Here is a 14,121-nt window from a genome sequence, read left to right on the forward strand (position 1 = left end):
TGCTCTGTACACATTATGACAACAGATCACATGCACACTGGGAGATGTGGACAGCATCCTGTTCTGTAGCCCTGACTGCTGGCACAGCTGCTGCACAAGAATGACAAATTCACAGAGGATGAAGTTTTCAAGAGCTCAAGCCTAAGTTTCTTGTGCAACTTAACCCACAAAACACAAGTTCACAGGTCACTTGGGTTCGAAATTTCCTTTAAAACAATTCTGTGCCTGGGTACCTCTGAAAATTTTACTGACTTCACTTACACACTACCATTGGTGGTACTGCTACAGCATTCCAAAATATTTTTACTTTGCAAACAACAGGAAATCTTGGAAGCCATATGCTACTCTGGAACAGTTAGTGTGGAGGCAGTGGTCCTTGAAGAGAAAACTGAGAAGACATTAAGAAAAATTATCTTCTGCCTTGCTCTCTATTTACATCAACTCAGGTAGCTGCCTTTACATCTGGCAAGGGAACACAGGGTCATTTCACACTGAGATAATTCCCTTTGTACCAGGTAGACAACACAAATAACACAATTACATTCAAGGTTCTCCTTTTCCAGCATCCCAGGTTAGCAAGACCTTGGATTTCTTCCTTTTTACCAGCAAGACCAACCTATAATTCATACACGTCTAATACCTGTGCACAAACATACTCTAGGCTATTGTGAATTCTTTGTACTAACTTAATTATCTTCCTTCAATATACTGATCCTAAAAGATTTTTTTTAAATGCAAGAATTGGCAACAAGATTTTAAAATGAGGAAAAAAACCCCACAACAATACTTAAAATAGCCTATTTTCCCAAATGGCATTATTTGAAAGGCTAAAAGAGAATGGAGCAGCCCATTGGACTAAGGATAATATGATTAATGCTTTCTAATATGTAGAATAATTAATTAACCCATTCAATAGTATTAATTCAGTGGCTTGGCACAGTGTAATAAATAGCACTGGACTGCCAAAAGCTGAACTTCTTTTCCAATTGAGATTAATAAAGCTCTCTGGATGCATATTTGTTTGTACAGACAAAAATAATTTGTGTGGGGTTCCTTGTTATGCTGAGAAGATGGAATATCTCTTCATATCTCACTAAGAGAGATGGCACTCCATTGCCAAGGAAGAAGATATATTTTCACCTATTTAAGCATCAATATATGTAAAAAATGAAGTTTCTAGTCTACAATAATTACCTTTGAATAAACTCTGAAATATGTATCTGACATACCCAATGACTTGTTAAAAATCAAACTTGATTACACGTCAGGTGAATTAAGAAAAAATACTTCCCAATATGCTCACACTATTGACAAACCAAGAAGTCTTATCAGCAAATGAAAGATGAGAAGTATCTCAAAAGAGAGATCATTGTGGGTCTGACTATTTAAAAGTAGGATTAATTTAAGCAAAACATGAATAATACTAATTGAGAAGGAACAACCTTCCCAACGGTTAGAGAGACAGCTCTGAGAGACTGGCTGCTTCCTCTTCAGCACAGCAGACTTCCAAATAAATTACTGCAAACTGCTTTCCATCTGACCAACAAATTAGTGTTGTGATTTTGGTAGAGAGGTGCCTAATAAAGAAATATGTAAGGAAAACCCCCAATCTATTTGTTTGGGACCTGTGTCCTATACACTGTTTAGCCCAAACTAGTAAATATTCAAGCAAATTCAAGTCGTTATCAACACGCTGACCCAGAGGTGACTTCATTTTGCCTTCTAGCAGAAAACTTACCCTGCTTGGGTTGCCAGCTTTTGCAGGAACTGCAGAGAGAAATTTTCTCATCTTTATTTCTCCTCGAATGCTAACACAGCACAGAGCCTAATTTCACTAGCTGAATGCCTATGAATTAACAGTAGTTTTAATTACTTTTGATACCATCTATATTTGAGCACGCTTTTCATTTCACATTCATTTTTCTTCCATTCATTATCAAAGTCTCTCCCCACTAGACTGTTTATATTTTAATTTGTGCAGACTTGAACAATATACTAACTCCAAAACTGTCCTAATTAAATTACATTTACTTTCATAGATCTGAGCAGCAACCCATGTTGACCTCAAAAATACTCCCTTCTTCTCTTTCCAATATATTTTACTGCCTATCACAGAATTATTTTCCCCAGGCTCTACTACTTCTTCAGAGTCAGCCTTTGTACAACTAGTCTTCCCATGCATATCCAGATTAGTATTTCAGCTTTAATAAAATTACAGTCCAAAAACCTAAATGGGCTGTACTTTTTAGTCCATTAATATTATTTAGGTCATTTCAGATAAATAATTGCAGAGCAGCTTCTGACCACACTAGTAAGAAAGGACTTTGATGTTGAAGATAGGACTTTTTCCCCACAGCCATCATTCCCAATATTCTTCATAATTAAGATACTATTCAAAGATGTCTTTCTAGAATGGTTAAAGAATCAAAGCTGAAAGTAAGACTCACCTATGACTTTTCACTTCAGAGCACATTAATTCAACCTGAGGGATCCCAAGAAAATGCCAGTACTTTATTTCCTACACAGAAAGATATCACCACCTTCTGCACCTCAGTTATACCCTTTCAAAAACCAGGTTATCCTAACATTTTTAAACAGTTAATTTTTAAGGAAAAACATATCCTGTTATATCACCATGTTGCCACTTCTGCTATGCACGGGTGCATCAAATTAATTTTCCCTATTTATATTTCTTAGATCTCCTCCTTCCCTACTGCAGGGTCATCTTCTTCTAGACTCCTCTAGATTGTATTCTTATTTTAATGCCTAGTTAAAGAAAGCTCTGAATTCAGCTTCTTTCAAAGCAAAAATTATTACTTGTGATTGTACATGTTCATAGCAACTCTTCTGATTTTATTCAGAAATAATATGATGGTTTGAATCAATTAGCCAAGACATAATAGCAGTTGTTGGGGTTTTTGTCATGTTTACTTGTGAAAAGTGGATATAAAAATAATACTGAAGGCAAAGACATAATAATACACCTTCCAAGCCTTTAATAATTTGCATTTCAGAGTCTTGCTAATAGGTGGTTTAGGACAGAAAAGAGAAAAGTCAGAAAGTGCCTCCTTTAGTTTTTGTCTTGCACTTGGAGCCCTCATGATGGTGATGATGGTGAGCTCTGACTGATGTGTGTGCTGTGCATGGTCTGCATGGCTGTGACAGAGGCTGAGGCTCTGCTCTCTGATGTGGGACCCACCAACCAACCTCTCCCCACCCCACCAACAGCCAGAGGGCTGGTGGCCAGGCCCTTTGGGAGCACATATGGGAAATGTGGCATCACAACTGGCACTTCCAGTGTGCTCCAAGAGCTTGAGTTGAGACAGTCACACTCCTCTTTTTTTTTCCTGAAGCAACAAGGCTGTTCTGCAGCTAAACCCATGACCAAAGTGCAGCTGAATACATGATGCATCAGTGAGCCTGAGCTCACCTGAGAGATTTCCACAGTACATTGGAGATGGTTCTGCTTCAAGTGTTACACAACCCAGCTAGCTAAGATAGGGTGGAACATCCTGCTAATGCTGCCTGGAAGAAATAGGTCATGGAACTTGGACACTGCCAATTGCCAAACTGAAATCAATTAAGAAATCCATGTAGAGGAAAAATAAAAATCAATGCTGACTGCCATGGCCCAGTGAGTGGATGATCTGCAGAGCGCAAAGCAGTCCTGACATACACTGACAGACCCAGGGATGCAGCTGCCCCTGATCCTGACAGGAAGAACAGTGTGCAGAGCCTTCTGGATGCTCTGCCAGGGTGGGCCTGGGAGCGCAGGCTGAGGGAGGGACAGATGGAGAGAACAAACTATTGCTCCTTATGTTGCCACCTCTCCACACGTGGAATAGGGGACCAGATTTTTTGGAATTGTTTCCCCTCCATTTTTTTCACAAGTGCTGAAAAGTATACAGACATATGAATCTACAGATATACTTTGTACATCCTGTGCATGGATACAAACACACACTGAGTGCATGAATATATTGACATCTCACTGACTGGGGCTGTGCTCCAGCTGCCCATAAACTCTATTAAATTTCCTTATTATGTAACTCAGGAAGTCAGGGGTAAAATTACATGCTCCTTAAGACACCGATTCAATAGTTTATCTGTTTGTTCTTGTCCAGTGGCAGAAGCAAAACACAGAGACCCCTATCCCCCCTCTTTTTAAAATTACTTCCAAAATAAGGCCTTTCCTGTTTTTGGTTATATTTTTCAGACTAGCTAGTCTAAAAATTCATTACACAGTTATGAAAATCAATTGACAATTTCCACTCATCACATAACCAGGAGTCAGATTTTAGTGTTTAAAGATTTTAATATAATATTTTATGTTTCAAGATTTAGCACAGAATAAGTATATAATTGTAACATTTCAGAAGCATATTTCTACTATTAAGAAATCAGCATTAGATCTACTGTTCAAATACTGTAATTATTTAAAATTATCAAGAGAAACTCTTAATGATGCTTTCTGGTTAAGTAAGTGTAAATTTTTGTAAAATATTGAAGGATGAAAACTGATATTCTGCTTAGTCTTGTAAAACTTTCACTTGTGATCCTGGCCCAGTAAGAAGCTGCAAGAATTGAAGGATGTGTTGTGCATAGCAGCAAGGCAGAAGTGTCAGAAGGAAGAGAACACCCCCAAGAGCAGAGCTGCAGGCAGCAGACTCACTCAGCAGAAAGCACATGGGTTGGGCAGGAAGATAAACATTTAGAAGCAGGGGTGAAAAAAATAAAAAGGCATCTTAGAGACAGAGTGAGAAAGCAAGGGTAAGATCTTAAAGGCAGGAGACTAAATAAATGATACCAGGAGATGGAAAATCCCCATCCTGCTTTAAAAGAAAGAATAAGGTCATGAGAAGGCACAGCAAGAGCAGAGCTGCACTCCTGACCAGCAGCAGGGCCAGCATTTGAGAGGCACAGTTCCTTTGTTTGAAAAAGAAAAACTAATAATAAAAAAAAAAATCAGCAAGGGTCCCTCTAATAGGCACACTTGACTGAAGTGCCGCCTTTTCCCAGAGGAGACTTCCAGGGTCTGTTACTTCTGGCCAGTGTCACGGCACAGCACCGTGTTGTTCTGTAGATACTGTAACATGGAGCAGTATTTCTGTTCCTTTCGTGTGGAAGGCAAAACTTCAGAGGGAAACTCTTCAGTTTGATTTTAAATGTTTACAGAACACAAAAGTTTGTTGGGTTAAGCAGGATGCACCAGCTTACATGTATGGCTGCAGCAAGGCCAGAAACATTCCTCTGATCTGACATATAACCTGTTTAGTCTGTGATGTAGCTTAAGAATCTACTCTTAAGTGCATTTTGTAATTAGAAGTGCTTACAAGAAGCACAGGCATCACAAAAGGTACTTCATACTGTTTTTTTCTAAGATCAAGTGTATTTTTTCCTCCTCGTTTTCTATTTTACTCTTACGTACCAATTTTCTTACTGGAGAGAATTTATCTTATCAAAATCCCACATGATAGCATGGTTGTGCCAAAACAGAACTCCTGGTATAGAATTAAAACATTGACACTGTCTTATGTAATTTACCTACATAATTTAAATATTGTCTCTTTTTTTTTTTTTTTGTATTTTCAACATCCTGTTCAGCTACACTGAGTTACTTTTCTTTAAAATTGAATGAATGAATTGCATTTCAGTAGCTGGTAGGAATCAAACAACAGAGAACAAAAATTTCTGAGATCAAATACTTTGTTAAGAGGCTAACTGAATGAATAACTGGTTCTATGAAAACAGCAATGTTCCTCCAAATTTGGATGCTTGCAAGTTGTTAAAACCCTTTCAACTGACTCATGTCTGTATTTTATTTAAAGTCAGTTTTATTATTCCAATCTTGTCTTAAAGCTCATTTTAAACAATCTTCCAGTCTAATTAGCATTACCTTCTGGCTCCCTAGTACCACCCTTTAGTGTGCTGGCATGGTTAAAACACTCAGGTCTACTTGGTTTAGTATAGTGTGGCAAATGTCAGTGAAATACAGGGGCATATGGCATGTAATTACAGAACCATATGGAGGCCAGCAGCAACAGTCAACAGGATTTGAATGCAAGATCAAGAAAGTTAGAGGAAGAGCAATAAATCCATCATAAAATGGACCTATATAGTTTCTTTACAGCTGAATGAAGCCTGTATATGTCTGTCTTTTAATGAAGTGAAACACAAACAGCTGCAAAGTGCATCTACATTCTTCTAGCTTTGGTTTGGAAATGTATAAACCCAGATTATGAAGTTGAGTGAGGCAAGAAATCACTTACCAATGCACACAGCAGATCAACTGCTTCCAGAATCAGTTCTTGGTGGCCAATGCGAGTGACTCCCAGTTCCTCCAGCTCTTGATGGGTGATGTGTAGCAGCTGCTCACCATTGATCTTTTCTCTTTCAAAATTTTTTATGTATTGTTGGAGACAATCATCGAGGCCTATGAAAGAAAAGCATATTTAGAGAAGGGAGACAATCACAATTCTGTAATTCACAAATACAGACATTTCTGGGGAATACAAGTATGATTCCTTGGTTGGATCTATAGAAAATGTGCAAAAAAGTTATGATTTACCTTACACAATGTAACATTTAGTAGTAAAGGGAGAAATCTATATTACTGACATTATTTTCCACTCCCTTAAACACTTAAATACTAGTTTTAAACCTTTATGGTACTTATTATGGAAACAGGGAAAAGGACAAAGTAGTACAGAGTGACAGGATAGAAAACTTTTTTCTTACAATGCCATGAAGACCTAAATAGAAGTTTTGCTTATGATTAGAAGAAAATTCTTCCTGGTATTCCTCTTGTAGGACTCTTCCAAGTCATGCAGATAAACCTCTAACAGGAACACTAAGTGAGTTAAACAAGAGGTTGAAGGAAGTTCACCAAAAACATATTAGAAAACCAAATTACTATTGTTTCCCCAATTTATAAGTATACTTTCTTAGATAATATTAAGTGATTTAATTCAACCAAATAAAATTAGTCTACTTAATTGTAGTAGAAAATATTAGCTAAGCACATGACTAGCATGTAGCTCCTGAGCCTGACTGAATGCTGGGATTTGAAAGTGTCCAGAGATGAATTTGTAAAAGTTATAAGAGGGCTTGGTTAGAATAACCAAACCACCTGCCAGGGAAGTGAAAGCTTATAGAAACTGAAGACAGAAAATGTGAAATCTAAGAACTACCTTCTAGGCAAAAATAATCAATATTGTCCATGTTTTTCTATTCTCAGGTTTTCAAACAGTGTCTGAGGAAGGGAGATCTGACACCTTTTATCTGCCACACTGTATATAAGCACATTAAGTCTCAATTAAGCCAAAATAATTCGGCTGAGACACCGAGACTGTGAAGGCATAAGAACTGAATAAAACAAAGCAATGTATTTGTTTTCTGTTCCATAAATACAGGGAGATATATTGCAGTTTCCTTCAATTAACTTATCTTCCAAATTTACACAACTATTTCATCTGTAAACTAAGTCCTAAATTATCTTATCATCCTCATTTATCATTTAACAAGTAATGTGAACAGCTCTGTAGTCACTTGTACATAAATCCCATACAAAACTTGATTAATCATTAAAAATTCCATATTTTTTGTGTTGTTATTCATAACTATGAGGTAGTTTGATTAGCTTGGTATTTAAACTCAAATCAGCAGCCTGTTTGAAACTAATACCTAAGCCTTTCCTCTGTTCTGGGGAGGCCTGCAAACAGGATCCTGTTTCTCTGCATCTGCTTGTGGTTTTAAATGATTTAATGATTAATTTTATATTTTTGCTTAGATTGGTTGAAAACCCATCACTCCAAGTTCTGCATTAATTATTGAACATTCAAAATTCACATTTCTGTTCCCTTCTTGCTCAAGAACAATTCTTAGAAACAATCTCAAATTCCAAAACCCAGTTCCAGATTTATTTTGAGTGAATGTTTGCCTGAAACTCACCAGAAAAAGTCACTGAAACTGACACCAGAAGTTGAATTATTTTGGACAAAAATTAAGCATATGAATTTAAAAATGTAGTATCAGTGCCCACAAATAAATATTCACAGTATCCAGAGTTAGAAAATGTCCAATGAATGTGACATCCTATGAAAACTGTGTAGTCAGATGTATTAAACGTGCCTTTGTGCCAGAGAGAATATGTGACAGAAGAGCAAAATATGAAATTTGTATTATTCATACTGCTCTGTAATAGCTCCCCAGGGCATCTTTAGAAAACATTCACTTAATGGTGCAAACAGTGTGGCAGTTGACAAGAGAATACAGGAATGTATCACTGAAGGTCCAGGCTGGCTCGTAGCACAACAGCATCTAACACACACCAAGATAAATTTGTCCCTTGCTCTCTTGCTTGTCTGTCTGTCCAGGAGCTGCTCTGATGTTCCTCCTCTTACAGTGTCAAACTTTGTGTCTGCTAAGTGTGAGGTGTCACAAAGCCAGAATTTAGCTATCAGCAGATTTTTTGGCTTTTTTTGTTGTTTTGTTTTTTTTTAACATAGCAATAATTGTTCGTAGCATGAAAGTAGCAAAGATACAATTAGGAAGAACACAGAATGGGATAATTTTGACTCACCAAAGCCACTTAGGCCTCATTAGTGCTCTTAATGTAATTTTCTCAATATCATTTCTGTTTACAGATAAGACTTAAATTAGCTAAGATTCAGAACTACATAGAAGTAAGGGGCATCATCTGGTTGATATGCAAAAAATAAAATTAAACCTCTATTCCCAAGTTGCAGTGTCAGGCAAAAGAGACAGAGGCTGCAGCTCTGTTTCTACACATTCTACCTTTTTTTGGGCACAGCTGGTAACTAACCAATATATCCTTCATGGTGCAATAAATTAATTCAAGGAAAAGGGTTCTTGTAAATCTGAGACCTAACATGCATGAGAACTGCCTTATTCCAGCCACATGGACTAGGAAAACATTTTATCTGTGTTGGAAGAGTAGAGGAAAACAAGCATCTCTGATATGTTTATTGCAAAGTATGATTTTGGAGATAAGTCTTATAGTAAATTGCCTAAATCAAGGAAACCTGAAGAAGAAAGGAGGCAGAAAAAAAGATAAGGAGAAAGAACAGGAAAAGAAAAGCCATTTAGCTTAAAAATGTGTATTTTATGAACTGCATAATTAAGAAAAAAAAGAATCATTAAAATGGCAAAGCAAACCAACATGATAAGAAATTCTCTGTAGAGCTGGCAAAAATCAGATTTAAGCATTAACGCAGAGCGAATGTTATGAAAGAGCTGCTACATATTGTGGGCAATAAGACCCATTGAGATTAAAATGAACCTTTCCATTGATGTCAACAAACATCAGGTCTGTCTTACATTAAAAGCACAAACATAGTTGCATGTTACATAAAGATCTGTCCCTTTCTCTCTGGCATTAGACAGGGACATTGAAAAAATGCCTATAAAACTAAATGGAGGAAAAACACAGGTTGTTGCTCTCTCTGTGGGAAGTCAAATGATGTGGACAGGGCAGGTCTCACAGGGGAGAAATGTGGTGGCAATAACTCTGTCAACTGTGATCCATCACAAAAGGAAAGTAATTTTTAAGTCAAAAAGTCTGTCATTTCCAATTTTTCACAAATCCCTCCCTAAGTTACATTTGCTCTCTTCTCCTTTTTCAGATACCTCAGTGGGGTTTTTTAACTTATTGTAAACTATGCTGGCTTTGTAATCTATCCCAGAAATTCCTGCCCCAATGATGGTTTTGTTCATACTACATCATTATTCCCAGAGGAAAATCTGCAGCAGCTGGCTGGAGCAACAGAACACTGGCTGTGAAATGGAGGGGTTATGAGGAGGGCAGGCAGGAAAGGTCCTTGCCAGTTCAGCTTGTCACAACCATCACTGCTCTCACGAGGTGATCCTTATGACAGAAGAGGGTATACAAAGTGATACACTCTGTTCCAAAAAATGCAACATTGCTCATTCTGCTTTTAGGGTGAAAGAGAATGAAAACACTTCAGTAGAAATTCATTGACTACTCCTGACTTCTGCAGTTTAACCCTGACACAAAGAAGTCTCAGAATCCACCTCTAGCCAGTTTGGCAAAGAAGTCAAAACCACTTTGATTAAGGATCTAAGAAAGTATTTAACATCTTTCCTCATGAAAATAATTTTAAAAATAAAAAGCACATGCAGAATACTAAAAATCACAATTGCCCAAGATTTAGAGTTTAGATACAAGAGGCTGGGGAATCTGGGTCTAAAGAAAAAAACCTGAAAGTCAACAGAAAGTTCTCAGTTTGTCCAGGATTACACCTTGGTCTGCCAAGAGCAAATTAATATTCCTATTAATCTAGCTTGTTTGAGTAACACAAGCAATGCAACAATCATTCTGTTGTTGCAGAATGGTGACCTGTGGGGAAAAAATAAAATCAATAAATCAATGTGAAATGGGGACAAAATTAATTTTCAAATGTTGTTGTGCTCAATGCTGGAGGAAATGCACTAAAGCTGCTGTGTCCTTCAGTGGAGAGAAAGGCCAGTGGTGACTGGGCAGGTTTGTGAGGGCAGAAATCTTGTACATCGTGGCTCCAGGGCACAACAGGAACATGCCAGCACCAGTACACACATCCCAGGAGGGTGAGCTGAGTCGTGATCCACCAGGATCACCTAACAATTCAAAAGAACACTGCACTGAAACTACCTCTGCCTGACAAGAAAAGTCACCTAACAATTCAAAAGAACACTGATTGCACTGAAACTACCTCTGCCTGACAAGAAAAAACGGAAAGAAAGAAAAGGGAAAAAAAGGACAGAAACTCTGCAAGGAAGAGAAGAGAAAAGGTAAAAGACAACCAGAAACTGTGTGGAAAAAGGCATAGAGGGAAGACTGCTGAAGTTGGTTTGGAACATTAAGAAAAAAAAACCACGTTGTTTAAAAAAAACTGCTGAAGTTTACAAGCAAAATAACCTTCCAGATAAACAGGACTGCACCAAGAAAGGGGCTTCTCATCCTAGGCAGTGACACACAAAGCCAGAAAATCAGCTATTCATTACTGGAAAAAATAAATTATCTAATTAACTGGGGAAAGCAGTAGGAACTTCTGCTGCTGTCACAACCTTCAGTGTACATATCCAGATCTGTTTCAATATAGACAGTGTTTAACAGCAGCAACAGTCTCAGTCCAAGCAGTAGTTGTTACAGAAAGAAAAAAGCTGGAGGTTGGGCTTTTTAAAAAACAAAACAACCTAAACAATAACTAAAACACACACACAAAAACAAACTAACAAAAACCCAAACTAAACAACAAAATAGTGTTTCCCTATACAGTAGTATTTAGCCACTAGCTAGAAAAATCTGGAAAAGCAGCAGGTAGAGAATGGATGCCTTTTCCTAAATGGAATTTTATGGAATATCCACATCAATTCATGGGCATTCTTGATCAAAAACCCCTTTGATTTATTACACAGGGCTTAGGCACAGCAGATCTTTCCCAATTCTTATATAACTTGTAACAATGAAAGCCATCAGATGGATTGTTTTGGGGTTTTTTTTATCAATGACATTAAAAGCTTCTTAAGAATTATTCAGTCCAAATAAAGAAAAGGCATAATCCTCAGAACCATGTTCATACTAAGCTGACTGTCAAATATCAGCTACTTGTTCTTAAGCCTTTTTGGAGGAAAAAAAACCCCAAACCTGTTTAGAGGGCCTGGAGTAAAAGATCTTAATACCCCTACAATTCAGAGAGAGACAAGGGGAATGTGTTTGAAAACACAAAGGTTGGGGCATTTCAGACCTAAACTCTCCTTAAGCCTGGAGTCTATCTAAAAACTAGCAAGTCTCATTACAAACCTGATCTGTAATGATATAGCAGCCTGATTACAAGATTTCTTACAAAATCTACCCTTAAAATTGGAAGTTGCAGCATGAATGCACAAACAAAAAAGAAAGAATTAAGATTATTCTGAAAAAAATAATCCTTCCATTCTGGCATTATCTGACCTTCAAATGCTTGACTGTGCAAGTATAATGTGTTTAAATGTTGCTTCCCAAAAGAGTTTCCTCTGTGTCACTCTACCATTCACACAGATACAGATGGATTTTTCAGATGCAAATACAGGCAGATTTCTGCTGCTTGAATTTACAAATCCATCATCTGCATGAGCGAGAAGTAGAACAGGATGAGTGCTTTGAATGAATGTTTCCCAGACACTGACTGACACCAAAAAAACTGACTTCCATCCCAGGCTTTGAAGTGGGTTGAAATTTACTGGACCTAGACTCTTCCACATGCCTCAGACCTCTCACTGAGTCTGTGCAGGTCCACAAGCAGGTCCCTCCCATCCTCATCCCTCAGCTACATCCCACACACCAGCCAATGTCACTGGCTCAGCAGTCCCCGTTCCAAGTATCTCCTCACCCTCCTAATTCTTATCACAACAATCTCAGTTTTTCTCTAAGCAAAATCCTGCACATCTTCAACTCCCTTCATTTACTGCCAGCTTCCATTTCTAGATGTCACATTTTTTTTCTCCTTCCACACTGTCCCTATTCTTGTCTTTTCTAAGCATGAATTATTTCTCTGTACCAGCAGGGAAGCAGAGCTATGAGAACACAAGCTGGAGGGAGATGGAAACTTCCAACCTTGGTTCCTTTTCTCTCCCCAGAGCAGGTCAGAGTTTCACTTACAGTGACAGGTCTCCTCAGTCACAAAAACGTTTTCGTAAAAGGAACATGATACTCAAGAATTTAATAAATCCATAACATAAGCATATGAATATCCTTTTTTCCCCTCCTCTGAAGTGTCATCCTCTGTGAATAAGCCAAACATCACAGCCACTTCACCAAGAGTGTATGCCTGAGAGGAAATTCTACTCCATATGGGAATACTACAGCATGACTGCAATGCTATTTAGTTTTTATTTTTATTTTTACCACAGCCAAGGCAACAGGATTTCCTATCATCTCAGTATCTAGAACTACAAGCTCTTTTTAGCAGCATTACCAAGAAAAAAGAAAAAAAAAGCTGCTCTGAAATTATTTTTAATATTTTAAGAGTTCACAGCAAGCAATAAGGTTTCATAAGAGGATGTGTCAAGCAATATAATAACAAATGAATAAATGGCTGCACTTATAAAATTTGATGTAATGATATGCCATCACCCTTAAACTGACATTTGCTTAAATGAAGTAAATGACTTAAGGCACTTTTGCCCCCATTACTTGTGACTGAATAAGAGGAAGTGAAGACATTGCAACTGGTTCCTCAGCAAGTGACAGGTGGTGTTGAGCTGTGGTATTACTGCAGAAGTAATAAATTAAACTTTCAAGAAGCTTATTGGAACTGCACCTGACCTTAAAGATGTTTCTGGAAGAAAAGCATCACCCTCAGAGAACGTGTCACATTCTCAGACCCAAGAGCATGCTCCCTGCTGTCACCCTGCACAACAATCTTCACCTCAAGGTGTGGCACTGATTAATTTCCCATAAAAGTGGTAACACAGAGAGGTGTCTTTGTTGGCTCCCAGTGCTAATAAAATTTTAAGTCTTTCCTTAGCCTCATTAATTTTCTCCTTGATAAGGATATAGCCACAGCCACCAGTCCTTTGTGAAGCAGCATGGCTGAAGAATGACCTGGAAGAGTTACTAAGCTTCCACAAGCCAGCACATCCATACCTCCCATTTCTTTGATTCTGTGCTCCCACTTTCCAGTGTGCCTAAGCAGGGAACACCTGGACCCTGAATCTGCCTCCTTGTGTTTGTTTTAAAAGAGAAATTCTTTGGACAAGTACTTCTCTCTGTTTCCTGCACTGGACTCCTGTAATACAGGGCTTTACTTTTTCAAGGCAGCGTTTGACGAGAATCTCTTCTGGCAGGAGTGCTGGTTCTAACTCAGAGCAGCCCCCCTGCTCCTTGTGCTTCCTATGACTGCGTGGCCATGTAGTGCACTGGATCAGAAACTGCACTGTGCTCGTTTCCCTCCTCTTTGTTAACCAGCTATTTTTAACTGGCACAGATGAGGGGGAATACACCAGTGGTTGAAAAAGCAGATGCTTAAGCTGGTGCCACTGCCAACACACACACTTATCAAGTTACACCATAAGAAAGCCACAGCTGATAGTCTTTCCTTTGCTTTCACTTTCACCTGCTGA

The 14,121-nt window shown here is 38.1% G+C and overlaps 1 protein-coding gene across 1 annotated transcript in view; it reads right to left on the reverse strand.

Annotated features, from left to right (window-relative positions):
* LOC104387815 (connector enhancer of kinase suppressor of ras 2-like) overlaps positions 1–14,121 on the reverse strand; it is a 192,501-nt gene that overhangs the window by 109,061 nt on the left and 69,319 nt on the right. The window contains 1 exon segment of the mRNA XM_009996606.1: positions 6,270–6,433. Within this exon segment, the coding sequence (XP_009994908.1) occupies positions 6,270–6,433 (164 nt within the window).

Source organism: Chaetura pelagica, unplaced genomic scaffold, assembly GCF_000747805.2.
Source record: "Chaetura pelagica isolate M959 unplaced genomic scaffold, ChaPel_1.0 scaffold103, whole genome shotgun sequence".
Classification (NCBI taxonomy): domain Eukaryota; kingdom Metazoa; phylum Chordata; class Aves; order Apodiformes; family Apodidae; genus Chaetura; species Chaetura pelagica.